The 13,373-nt window shown below is 40.7% G+C and overlaps 3 protein-coding genes across 3 annotated transcripts; 1 reads left to right on the top strand and 2 right to left on the bottom strand.

Moving 5' to 3' along the window:
- Window positions 1–381: 381 nt before the first annotated feature.
- On the bottom strand, window positions 382–5,900 carry BCR41DRAFT_346107 (kinase-like domain-containing protein). The gene is made up of 4 exons (XM_022022822.1): window positions 5,640–5,900; window positions 4,480–4,740; window positions 2,142–3,103; window positions 382–1,301 (listed from the first exon to the last, which is right to left on the bottom strand). The coding sequence occupies exons 1-4, from the start codon at window positions 5,746–5,748 to the stop codon at window positions 639–641; spliced, it is 1,995 nt and encodes a 664-aa protein (XP_021885557.1). The 5' UTR covers window positions 5,749–5,900; the 3' UTR covers window positions 382–638.
- A 216-nt stretch (window positions 5,901–6,116) lies between these two features.
- BCR41DRAFT_299617 (drug resistance transporter, EmrB/QacA subfamily) lies at window positions 6,117–7,916 on the bottom strand (the record flags this gene model as incomplete). The annotated part of the gene is made up of 3 exons (XM_022020531.1): window positions 6,117–7,447; window positions 7,574–7,594; window positions 7,700–7,916. 3 exons carry the CDS (start codon window positions 7,914–7,916, stop codon window positions 6,117–6,119), a joined length of 1,569 nt encoding a protein of 522 aa, XP_021885556.1.
- Window positions 7,917–11,044: 3,128 nt separating this feature from the next.
- On the top strand, window positions 11,045–12,945 carry BCR41DRAFT_122830 (hypothetical protein). Its single transcript, XM_022019459.1, has 5 exons — window positions 11,045–11,458; window positions 11,601–11,956; window positions 12,087–12,316; window positions 12,424–12,563; window positions 12,717–12,945. Exons 1-5 carry the CDS (start codon window positions 11,342–11,344, stop codon window positions 12,804–12,806), a joined length of 933 nt encoding a protein of 310 aa, XP_021885555.1. The 5' UTR covers window positions 11,045–11,341; the 3' UTR covers window positions 12,807–12,945.
- The last annotated feature ends 428 nt before the right edge of the window (window positions 12,946–13,373 follow it).

The raw sequence follows: 13,373 nt of genomic DNA, 5'->3' as shown, positions 1-13,373 counted from the left end.
CAATGACATGCGATCATATGGTATCAAAGCCATCCTGAAGCATATACAATGGTTAAAAGGATCAGGAAGTTTGTTGCTTTTACAATCGAGCTGGTTCATCTAACACACAAAAAAGGGTGCCTCCAGAGATTCAGGAATCTAAAGACGATTCTTTTTTTTATACTTTAAACCAAGCCTAGCACTCTCTTCTATTTACTCAATAGATACGACATCAAGACACCAGCTATTGATACCGTGAGTATCACGCTAGAGCCAAGCTTGTTCTTGTGGTGGTAGTGATACTTCTGCACTGGACAACATGGTATCTACCAAGTTCAAGCTTTAAACAAGTTCAAAGGTTGTGAGACACAGGTGAGAGAGAACAAAATACCTTAATTACGTTGATTCTTTCAATTAGACAGTGTAGCAGAGTAAATGCGATCTTTTTTTTTTACTTAATTGGTATGTATAATTTAGACAAGTAAAACTCACCCATCATTTTTTTTTAAATTTTCATGTATTAGGATACAAGTTGCAAGGATGTCACAACCACAACTGAAAACAAACAAATAAGCATAGAACAACAGGAAGGGAAAAGACATAAATACAAGGAGAATGGATTGTAAAAATAAAATAGAAAGTACTCTTTTTTCTTTCTTTCAAAACCCCGGGAAATAAGATCCCAGGTCATCAACCTCTCCAGGAGGATAGACACCATAAGGCTCTGCATCCTCTGGATAGTCATCAAAATTGCTGGCATCACCTTCGCCCAAGATGGTTGGACGATAAGGAGCCTCAATCTGCCGAGAGTATACTAAGTCCCAGTTGATACCCTCAAACCACGGATGGTTCTTGATATCGGTTGCTCCACCTCTCAAGTTTCCGTAGCGTTTCGTTAGATCAGCTGTCAGCAGCCGTTTCAATAGATCCTTTAATGCTGATGAGAAGTGTGACGGGTACTTGACCTTGCCTGCCATGATCTTGCCATAGAGCTTGATATGGTCCTCATCAAAGAAGGGTGGATATCCTGCACACATTTCAAACATCAGCACGCCCATAGACCACCAATCCACAGCTTTCCCATATCCTTTGGATTGAATAATCTCGGGCGCCAAGTAGTCGGGTGTGCCACACAAGGTCCATGTCATGTTTTGAGGAACATGTTTTGCAAATCCAAAATCTGTAATCTTGATATGGCCCATCGAATCCAAAAGCAAGTTCTCAGGCTTAAGATCACGGTAGATGACTGCGTGAGAATGAAGGTACTCCAGTGCAAGAAGAACTTCACACGTGTAGAATCGAGCAACATGTTCAGGGAAACGCTACGCTCATCATAAGCAAAATAAAAAAAAATAAAAATAAAAATAAAAAAAAAAAAGACGAGTATGGTAAATAAATCAAGTCATCCAGATGTTTCATTTAAATATGTATGTACGATGTACAATTTTTGAGGGTTCATTGGTTCAATGAAGCAGGGAGAATAATACGCGGAATCAGCAGGATTTGTGAATGTCACACAAACAAAAAAGAAATCCGCCTTGTCTGGCGTTTCTTGCATTGTATTTCAATGTGATGCCGCCCCCTTTGCCCTCTCCTCTTGCCGCGCCTTTTTTTTTTCTCCTCTCCCACGCACTCATGCATCAGATCAAACCTAAACTAACCGAATCCATGCAAATCCAATGGTGGCTGGTCATGCATAACTCCTTTTCTCTCCCGCTGTCTTGTCCTGCACTCACGATCCCATTGAAAGAAAGATCTGTGCAACAGACTTTCAGCAGCGACACAAATGTCACTCTTTCAATTTTACTCTCACATTCTCAAGTTCAACAAATAGGCAAAAAAGAGTCCAGCCTAGACCAGACTAAAAAAAACCCGAAAGAAGATTAAAGTATTCATGCGAAAAATAAAAACAAATAAAACAGGTTCCATATCCTTTCAATGTAACTCTAAAAGATCCTGCTTATTCGCGCACAAGAATGATATAAACATTCGCAACCAAAGACATTGATCCAAGGTATCATTCTGAGCAATGAGGTTAGAGAGCAAAGGAAGAAAGTCCTGGAGATGGTGTTGTGCATCATATTGCTGAGGTAATACGGAAATCACTTGATGGCTCTGAAGCTTTAAAGAGCAAACTTCAACACAAACAAAAAAAACTTTACCTGTGATTTCCTAAGTACCGAGAACAACTCGCCTCCAACAACGTAGTCCATCACCATATACAGATTCCGGGTGTCTTGAAACGTCCCCCATAAATTAATCAGGAATGGATGCTCTACCCGTTCCAGGATCATCTTTTCGTTGTTGGTGTGCTCCACTTGCTTCAAACGTACAACCTCGGTCTTTTTAAGGACTTTCATTGCATAAAAACGAGAGTTGTATCGCGATTGGACTAGATGAACACGGCCAAACGATCCCGTGCCCAATGTCCGATGAATCCTGAAGTCATCTAAATTGAACTTGCGACGCGTTGCTTGTTGCTGAGGCTGTGTTTGTCTCTGTTGCTGCTGTTGCTGTTGAATCTGTGGAACTTGTTGCGCTTGTACCTGTGCCTGCGCCTGCTGAATCAGAAGCTGTGCTTGCTGCTGCTGCTGCTGCTGCTGTTGTTGCTGTTGTTGCTGCTGCTGCTGTTGCTTCTGCTGGCGTTGCTCTTGCTCTTGCTGTTGTTGCTCCAGCTGTTGATTTTCAGGCAAATTGGTATCTACAGAGACCATTTCAACCGATTGCATGCTAGCTGAGGGAATACCACCACTTTGCTGAAGCTGTTGCTGCTGCTCTGTCTGCGGAGACTGGGAGTGTGGTAAGAGTGTCTGGAACTGAGGCTGCGATGGCGACGGTGAGGATGACTTTGGCGAGTGAAGCTGCAATTGGTCGAGAGATATGTTATTCCCCTCAGGACTTTGAACAGTCGTAGCGGGCACTTGTTGCTGTACTGTCAACGATGGTTGAAATGAGGATGTAGTTTTGTTTCCAAATGTACTTGAAAGAGATGGCACACTGTTCTCTTTGAGGCTGACTTGTTCTAAAGTGGGCTCTACTGTAGGCTGGACAAAAGAATCGCCGTGGTTGTATCCGTAGCCGTTGAAGTGGGTGCTGTAGTCAGTTACCGGAAACGTGTTCGAGGCTAAGCGAAGGAGTGATACCGAGAAGCGATACAGAGAGACAAAGTAGAAGAAAAATGGTAAAGGGTGTGAATAAAGGAGAGTAATAAAGAAAAAAAAAAAATTCTTGTGTAAAGAACCCCCACACTCTCCGTTTAGTCTCTTGTACAAGAATTCTCGTACTCTTCAAATAAACTGTAGTTCGTCAAGAAAACAAATATTTGTATCGGGCGCATCCACTCTCCTCCATTAATGATCAGCTTTGCACCTTCTCTGCTATCAGAACTATGCAGCTTAGTCTGAGCAAACAATGACATGCTATTAATGCACTTTTGAAGACACCTCTTCCCTTCATTCATAAAATGTCCACCACCCTTTAATTCACAGGTTCGAGAATTCTCATAGTAGCACCCATAGGGTTACTAAAAAAAGGGGGTGTAGTGCGCATTGGTCATAACCTTCTTAATGTGTACAATGCGTGACATTGCATTGTTTTTTTGTGAAAAAAGGCGTCTGAAAGAAAAAAGTAGCACAAGGGCTTGGGAATAACCACAGCGAATCAAGGCCATAATAAATATCTTTGCAGAAAGAAGGGATTATAATGATATGTGGTGAATGCATAAGTGTTTGTGTATGTTTGGATGTACTCAATATTCATTTTACTCATGAGAAAACCCTTCTTTTTCCGATAGACCTGTTGTGCTCATGTAAAAAAAAAAAAAAAAAAAAAAAAAAACTCCCACACTACGAGATGGATAGGGCTGAGAGAATATAACTATAATTTTAGTGGATAAAGCATGGGTTTCTTGCTTCTGCATTCTCGCAGGGAAAATATTGATAGTCCTTTTTGCAATTTCCAATTCTCCAGTGTATTACTTCTGCTGAAGTAAAGAAAATCTTCCAGTAAATTCATAACGTTAAAGGCCTTGATGGAGCAAGTAATAATAGCAGTGTGTATGTACAAATGGATAATAGGAGTGTCATATACTCGTGTAATATACCTTAATGTGCAAGACAAGAGGAGGAAGAAAGAAAAAAAAAAAAAAAAAGAATAGATGGGACAAAAAATAAAATCATGCAACAAAAATGATGCGTTTCTTGAAATAAAACAGAGCGATTGACTTCTTTTTTTTCTTTTTTCAGCTCCAGCGAATTGCCGAGAACACTTGGCAAATGAAAAAGCAAACCCTGTCATAAAGAGCATAAAAAAAGTATAACATGTTTCCAGCAACAACGCAGGGGTAAGAAGATCTTTGGTATGTCAATGACGCATAAACATATGAGCATACTCTCCTCTCTCTCCTCACAACTGCTCTTGATAACACAACAAAGAATAAAAGAAAAGTAAAGCCAAACTACTCTAGAGAGTACTTTTAATTCATATATTGTTTCCACTTACTTCGACAGCTTTGTATATACCCAGAGCCTGTGTCTCCGTGGCCATTGCTATTGTATCCTTGTCCAGGCTTGCCTGTATAGGCATCATTACCGATGCCAATGTTGCTGCTGTGGTTGATCGTGGTTGTGCCATTGGCATAATTAACCGGCCCTTTCAAGGTGGTGGCAGCAGGAACGGTATTCATGTGGGTTGAGGACGACGTCGATCGTGCCTCATATTGAGGCTGCTCGTCATGTCCAAAATCATTTGTATCGACAGATGCTATATAAGTATCATCGTGTTATTGTTGTTATTGATAAACGGTTATGCTTAATATCACTTTAATTTTGACTTGTCAGAGCAGAGACAATAGCCGGACTGATAAGAACTTGGGCATTCAAAGCGATAATAAGAAAAACTAGAGAGCGATTCGCTCTAATATTCAAACGTATGGATTGATTACGATCATGAATCTCTCTCTCTTTTTTTTAATATAGCAAAAAGAGTCATTTATGAATATCAAAAGAAAGCCATCCGCCTGGTCTAGTCGGGTCTGGTCGGGGCTGTTTTTCCTGTACACCTAATTTTATTCTGGGGTCTCATATTTCATGTCCGATTTTTTTTTTTTATGCCAATGCTAATTTCATTTCAACGCATCGACCATCTTTGGCTTACGGAAAATAAAAAAAAATAAAAAAAGGTTGTTGATCCATGCATTTATCCTCATGCATACAATTGATATCCAATTGATCACGCATTTGGCCATTCACACACACGCATCCTTGATCCACACAATTCATTCCGTTTCTTTCATTTATCAAAAGTCTCGGTTTTGATTGGCTGCAATGATAATTGATTAATATTTCCCTTTTTATGCACGGTCATCATCCATCAACATATTGACATCATTGCTTAAAAAAATAAATAAATAAGATAAAGTCCTGCTCAACAAACAAAGAGGAGATTGTAGATCGAACAAGAGTATATGATAAACAAATGGTGTCCACCGCGTTGATCCCCTAGATTAAGCTCTTAAGATGAATCTGAAAAAAAAAAAAAAAAAAAAAAAAAAAAAGAGACCAATGGAAATGGAAGCAAGATTACATCACCTCGATACTCTCTCTCCCGTTAACCATGTTACCTCGCTTATATATATTTATATTTTTTTATCTGAGTATTACCTCCATGATCCCTATCCATGGTATTGCCATGACCATGACCATGGCCATGGCCATGGTTGTGTCCATACTTGTGGATTGTTTTATCCAAAAGCTTGTTGAATAAGGACATTTTAATCCTTGAGTGTTGTAATAAGAGCTTATTTGCTGTGTGAGTTTCTTTGGGAAGATATTAGCGAAGAAAATGAGAGCTAATCAGATGGAGCAAAAAGGAAGGGATGTACTAAAGAGAGCAAAGCGGTTGCTTATGTGAACGCAAAGATGTTTGGAAATGCAAAAGGGAAAGGAAAAAAAAAAAATAAAAAAATAAAAATAAAAAAATAAAAATAAAAAAAAAAAAAAAAGAAATAGATGAGACCAAAAAAAAATCACATGAACGACGTTTAACTAAACAAACGCGTCTCTTATTTTTTTTTTTTTTTGCACCGTGAAACAGATGTGTTTAAAAAATAAAATTTAGTAAAAACGTTTATTAACGATCTATGCAGCCCCCATGATGATCTCAGAGGGGTCCAGCATCCTCAACTTGCGTACAAATAATGACATTATGAAGGCAGCACAGGCAATTGGCGTCAAACATTTATAAATAAATTGGAATGATTCCACGCATGCCTTCATCACTAAACCCTTCACTTCCGGTGGTAAAAGCTGAACTGCTGTGATTGCCTCTGTAATATGATACTCATTAATCACTTGTAGTATTTCCACAGGATATTTCTTGAAGCTATCTTTCAGATGGTTGTTGAACAATGCTGAACATATTGCAATACCAATCCCTCCTCCAATACTGTTGAAGAACCCGCACATTGCGGTCACCACTGCCATGTCCCTTTTTTCAACCGCTGCTTGAGCCGCCAACATACATGTCTGTAGGATCAAGCCGATACCACATCCAGCGACCAAGAGAAATCCAATCTGTTCTCCCATGTTGGAGTCAGCGTCTAACAGCATACAGAGTCCGATACCGATTGACATCAAGATGGTCCCGATCCAGATAAAAACACGGTAGTCTCCCACTTTGTTTAACATCGCACCCGAACCAATCGATGCTACCACCAGGCCAAGAACCATGGGTAGCAGATGGAGCCCCGACCTTGTAGCGCTCACTCCTTTCACAACCTGAAAGTAAAGTGGCGCATAAAAGATTATACCCAAGAAGCTCATGCCTGTTAAGAAATTGACTGCAAACAACACAGACACTGTCTTATTACGGAACAATCTAGGAGGGATAATAGCTTCCGTGGCACGACTCTCAATCCACAACAGGATAGCGATCAAGATTACGGCCACGCAGAATAACACAATAATCACAGCCGAGTCCCAGTCGTAAGTCGTGCCTCCCCAAGTGATAGGCAGGAGTAAACAGATGACCGCAACAATGATTAAAAGAGTACCAAGGTAATCAATACGGGCCAGTTGCTCTCTTAGCCGCTGCGCTTTGAACGGCAACTTCAAAAATAGTACCACTGCGGCGACGGTTACCACTCCGAGAGGCAGATTGATCAAGAAGCACCAGCGCCATGTAGTCTGTTGGACAAATACACCGCCCAATAATGGACCAATGACAGAGGAGATACCAAAAACAGACCAGATGATGGACTGATACTTGGGTCGCTCCTCTAGCGGAAAGATGTCCGAAATAATGATCAGAACAATGGAAAGGAGTCCTGATCCACCCAGTCCTTGAATGGCACGGAAAACAATGAGCATAGTCATACTGTTGGCGCCACCCGCACCACCAGAGCCAATCATGAAGGTTACTGTTGCAAAAAGTATGCTCGCCTTGCGACCAAAGATATCACTGAACTTGCCTTTACGTTTTGCGTGTTGAGCAGGGAGATACAGGTAATATGTGGGCAGTCTGTTATTAATATTGCAAAGAGGTGTATCTTCATACCAAGGCAAAAAACAAAAGGTATCCTACAGATTTGGCATACCATATAAAGGCTGAAACGCGTCTGTTTGAGAAAAAAAAAAAAAAAAAAAAAAAAAAAAAGCAAGGAAGGAGACGTTAAATTCATATAGGCATATTTGTGGTTTGCAAGAAGTTAACTTAAACTTACTGAATGTGAGCAAGTATGCGGTAGCAACCCATGCCATTTCCGATTGAGCTCTGAAGTCAGAGGTAATCCTGGGTAGAGCCGTAGCAATAATTGTTCCATCAAGGCTTGCCAGGAACGAGGCCATGGCCAATCTAAGAGGCCATAAGGAAAGTCCAGGCGTAGTTTTGAGTGGAAGCGTCCTTTTTTTTTTTTTTTTTTTTTTTTTTAAATGGAGCATGTATAGGCTTACCCGATAAACAAGAGGACCGCGGCATTACGGGAAATGGCTGCCTGAGATCCCTTCTTGATGACATCAGCACCATCTGCTTGCTGTTCGATATCACATTGAATAGTTTCCAGTTCTTCTTTCTGTGGTACACTTTGAGGTCCTTCGATAGCTGAGACTATGTTATTTTTCTTGTCATTAGAATTGTGCAGGGACGAAGCATCTACATCCTGTGTATTGTGCATTGATGTCTCTAATTGTGAAGACTCGGGTGGTAAAGACGGGGGCATCAGTTGTATGGGAAAATGAAGGGTATAAGGCAAAAGAAAGGCTGCTTGACTGGATTGAAAGCTGTGGTTTACCCAGTTTCTTTGCAAATGTGTCGTAAAAAGAGATGAGTTGAAAAAAAAAACTGAGAAACTAAGAAAAAAAAGAAAAAAAGTAAGTAAGAGCGAAAGAAACGTAGAGTGATGGGACATAATGAGTATAAATACATTACCACATTATGTGCAACAGTTGCTGAACAAGTTTCTTACCCTTCTGTCGGTTGCTATCCTTTCTGTCTACTAAATGAAGACATGTAAGACAAAAAAATGGAGATATGATGCCAAACTTGTTCGTCAACACTTTGACGGATATACGGTGCATTGACAGGAGCAGGCAGAAACAACTGCGCTTCTGCGCCTTGGAATGCACGAATGTATGAAAGAAATGATTTCTGAAATGAGACCTCAGACATTCAGCCTTTTGTCTACATTGTTATGTATATACATCATATATATTGTGCTTGTAGAACAACCATTCCTCTAACGCGATTAAAAGTTTAATGGGAATAAGAAAATTGAACAGAGCAAAGCCAAAAAAGCTGAGATAAACAAAGGACACAAAATACCAGTTCTTAGGCATGACTCTGCACGACAAACCTGTTTATTGCATCATACAAAGGTACATGTAGTAAGAAGAAGGTTGGACAAACAATACAAATACAGTGCATTTTTGTCCTTCGGAACCATGGATGTCCTTACAAAAAAAAACCTCGATATTGAATATGCATACTCCACGCATTTATTTCAATCATGCGGATAAGATTGACTAGAAATACCACAAACATTTGGTTTTTTTGTGGAGGAAGGAAACTTCTCGCTACGTCTCATTTAATTGGTTGGACTGAATAAGACCGATTAAGCAAGAAGCGAGTAATCAACTTAAGCGTTTCAACAGCAGCTTCCACAAGGTCTAGTAACAAATGATGCTAATAAGACATTGTGAAGAGTTGCAACATGGACAGAAATCCGTTGTGTAAATGTGCCACACCGAATATCATTTTCTTTCTCTTCTTCATTGTGCCTCTTTGAAGGTAGAAAGGATACAATTACTTTAAAGTCATACTGACGTTCAATAAGCAGAAAAATAAAATAGAAAAAGGATGATATTTCAACTCAAGGCTTCCACCATCAACTATTAATCGTCAGCAGCCCCTGGAGGGATAAGGTAGATAAGGCTTATACATGTGAGATCTCAGTGATGTGCTTGGGATGGAAATTATATACAGTAACGGGTACTATTAACAGGCTATAGACAGTCGTCTGTTGTTACACCTAGGGCACATGAATAATATTGAAGATATCAAAAAATGGGGATATTGTCAGATCTGGAGCGTTACATTGTACGCCGTGGCTGCTTTGTACAAGGATGCCATATAACTGAACAACTCAGGCCATTCTGACAATATTAAGAGACACAGCGAAGGTACCAAGGTATGAAGCTAGGTCGACTCATCAAGTAATACTTGAAACAACGCTTACCATCAAGACGTTAGGTTCAGCGAAACTGTATGATGGCTTCATTTATCAAAAATCTTTAGTCAGGATATATGTAGGTGCTGTAGCAGCTTGCGTGCTGCTTCAGCTTAGTACATCCTACATCTGAGCCTGCGAGTGATCTCAACTGTCGCGGGCAGATGAGTCTTTGGGTAGAATGAGGCGCCAAATTGAACAAGGACGACTGGACAACCTGATAGCAGACCTCACTTCAATGTTTGTTCTGAAAGAATTAAATCCAAAGATAGCAAATGTGTGGCGGCCGTTTGGCTGGACTCAATATGCGGTTGTGGCCACTTATAGCTCAAATATTATATTTGAAGCACAGATGCTCGAAGGAGTGGTGCGCTTCGCATGATTTGCACCATAAGGCCATCTTAACTCAGACAGCCTTGTCATGATTCTGAATACGCCAAGTTCTCGGCTACAAGATGCACATCAATTACCTGCCTCAATGTTTGATGTGCTCAATGTTACATTCAGCAATCAGATCAAGGGCCTAAAAGCTTGAAGCTTTCATGAGCTGCCGTCCAGAAATCTGAAGGAGCTGCAAGGTAGCACACAATATCTGGTGTGCATCACGCAGCGTCTGCCTTCCAAGTTTGCGATGCATCCTAAGGGATGAAGAACGATGCCAAGCACTGCTGTGGTGTATGCAAAGGCTCATATCATATTATGCATATGCCTCGGTTTGAAAAGGAGAAATGAGGTGAACAGGAGGGAAAGACTGATAATGTAAGATATTGGTTATAGGACTGAGGATTTAGGGAATCCATTTGAACCATATTTTTTCTAAATCCGCAGCGACGTTACACTCATACACGATATAATATGCCGAACGTTATCCAAATCTGCATAGTGAGAGAGTTATATGCTATGAGAGTGATGAGCTTCATCTGGGGGAAAGAATTAGGGATGTAAGAAGTGTCATTCAAAATAAGCTTTTTCAATATATTGGTAACACCGCAAAGCACACCCAATATCAAGATCAAGCACTGTTGAGTCAGCTGCTGGATATGCATGATTCCTGGGTTGACTCAATTGATACTCTTATTCCTTGTCCACGTTTTACTTCATCTAGTAAATATTCAATGGTCATTATTAAATAGCACAATATCGTAGAACCAACTGACAGGACAACCATTTATTGACAAAGAACAAACAGACAGGACCTACAACATGGACAAGGCAGACGCAATGGCTGATTCAAATCACATGGATGCTGCTCATCAGAGTGACCGTGTAATGGACACATCGCTTGACCACAGTTCAGTAAACCAAGGCTCATCTCCATCAGGCCATCTTAGTTCTTCTGACAACGATGGCAGAACAAGCAATGGAGAAAATGGCATTAATGAATCACTAGAGTCGACAAATATGGGCGGCTTGCCACCGTCATCGCTCTTACAACAGAACCAAGAACAACAGCAACAACAGCAACAGCAACAACAACAACAACAACAGCAGCAGCAGCAGCAACCCGAAGCCATTCATGAAGCTGCATCAATGACTCATAATGGCATGCAGAATATTGTAGGCCTGCCTCGAACGACTACTCCTACGTAAGGAAAGAAAAAGAGAAAGATATCAGGAACAAGGAAGTCTTGACAAGATATAATGGTTGATACCATTGTTATTCAAGTTATATTAACTTTTATTGTATTTTTTTGCAATTGGATCGTTAGAGCGCCACAGAGCCGGAGACGACACCCACCAACTTCTATAACGGGGCTGGTAATCAGAAAGTGAAGAGCAAACGAAAAGGCACTAATAGATTTGCACAGAAAAAAAAAAGAAAAGCCGAGGAATGTTTACCCAACTGACAGTCGTCTTCGTTTTTGAATTTCTGGCTGCTTTTATATGTAATGCTTGCAAGCCGTATCCTCGTCAGCGAACACAATCCCTCAATACTGGAGCGCGCCAGCCAAGATCACAGCAGTCTTCCTCAGTCATTCGGCATGCTAGGAACCAAACTTACTCGGATACGCTCGGTGGCATATCTTCACATACTGCAAATGCAGCTACTGTCGGACCATCTTCTTTATCCTCTTCATCCTCTTCTGTACCGTCGTCATTATCCAACGTACGAACCCGGCCGGAGGATACTGCCTCACATGAGCAAGATACGTTGACAACGGACTTGAGCTCGCTAACCCCTACTTCAATACAACCCACACCATCATCCTCATTCTCAACGCTGACTGCTCGTGCGGATCAGCAATTGATTACCAGGTAAACACAAAATTACCATATTCTTGGTTGAACGCCGTAAATTCGTAGCAAAAATGGAGATGGGAACAAAGAATATTGTGTTGACATCTTATTTTGTCTCTACCTACTCTTCTTGTATGTGTGTATAAAGATATCTTCGTCAGCTTCTTCAGGGCTGTGGCATCAACTCTTGCCAAACGCCATACTGCGCGTCAAATGTAAATTTTTCATTAAAGGATCCTAAAGAGGTAGCGAACAAGGCTGCCGAAATGGCGAGTAAAGGTCCCGGCGAATTATGTCCGCGCCTTGAACTGAGTAGCCGATCAACTTCATCTTCATCGTCATCTTCATCGAGCGGACCTCAGGGTGAGATCGTTGCAGGTAATATGAAAAGTCGGATAATAATATGTAATATTGGATATCGTAAAGGTTAGGCCTTGTTTTAGTTTTGACCGATGTTCATGTCTTTCAATTTGCAAATTAATTAGATCCGACAATTGACTTGGACATTGTATCGTTCAAAGCACTCATTGATCAATGTAAGGCTGAGCAATCTTACGGTCCCCTGCTCGCGCGACTCCAAGTCGTATTTTCATCGCTCTCTCGGTTATCGATGAGTTTTGCAGATGTAAGCCTTTTTTTTTTTTTTTTTTTTTTACTTTTTCCATTTTGCATTGCAACAGAAATGTATGTGCTACATCATTGCATTGTATATTCTTAGATTAGTATACCAAAAGCTTTTTTTATTAATCCACTTTTTTGATTTTGCAGCAAAGTAAAGGCCCCAAAAACCCTTTCTCTTTGCTGCTATCGGATGTTCAGCAGGCTTATTGGTTACTGCGTGAGTGTCCACCAGAGGCTCAGATACTGATCGCATCTGCTGCTGAACGTATCATGAGCTCGGTATCAGCAAGACCTGACCTTGTCACCCCAAGGCTAATGAAAGGCATTCTTATTATCTTTATGGTATGGTCTCGACTCAATTCTTTTCATTATTTAGTGGTCATGAGCAGAATCTCAATGTTTATTTCCCATCTCTATTCTTGTAACTTTTTGTGTTATATGTGAACATAGTATCCAATCCTGAAAGAAAAGCCGTGGCAGAGCAGTTTGGTGGCGCATTTGTGCCAGATTGTATGGAGATCATCAGCTGAGTGTCAACAAGTTCTCAAACATTATCTAGTCACGCCTCGACCAACATCTGGTAACGGCGTAGCATCATTAGAAGAGACAATGGCGTGGCTTGTATGGCTCGTGCATCGATTCATCAATATGAGAGTGGAAATGATTGAAGGATATGTATCGAGGGTCGGGATCCCTTCTAGTACTGCAAGTCTGGATGATAACGTGATCTCGGCACTTCATTGCCTTCACTTCTTCTGTATGATAAAAGTCGACTGATTCTATTGGTGTAGATTCTTCCAATGTGTTTGGAGTT

This window comes from Lobosporangium transversale, assembly GCF_002105155.1.
Source record: "Lobosporangium transversale strain NRRL 3116 chromosome Unknown BCR41scaffold_3, whole genome shotgun sequence".
Taxonomy (NCBI): domain Eukaryota; kingdom Fungi; phylum Mortierellomycota; class Mortierellomycetes; order Mortierellales; family Mortierellaceae; genus Lobosporangium; species Lobosporangium transversale.
Note: the sequence above shows the minus strand (reverse complement) of the source record. Positions and strands in the feature narration are given on the sequence as shown.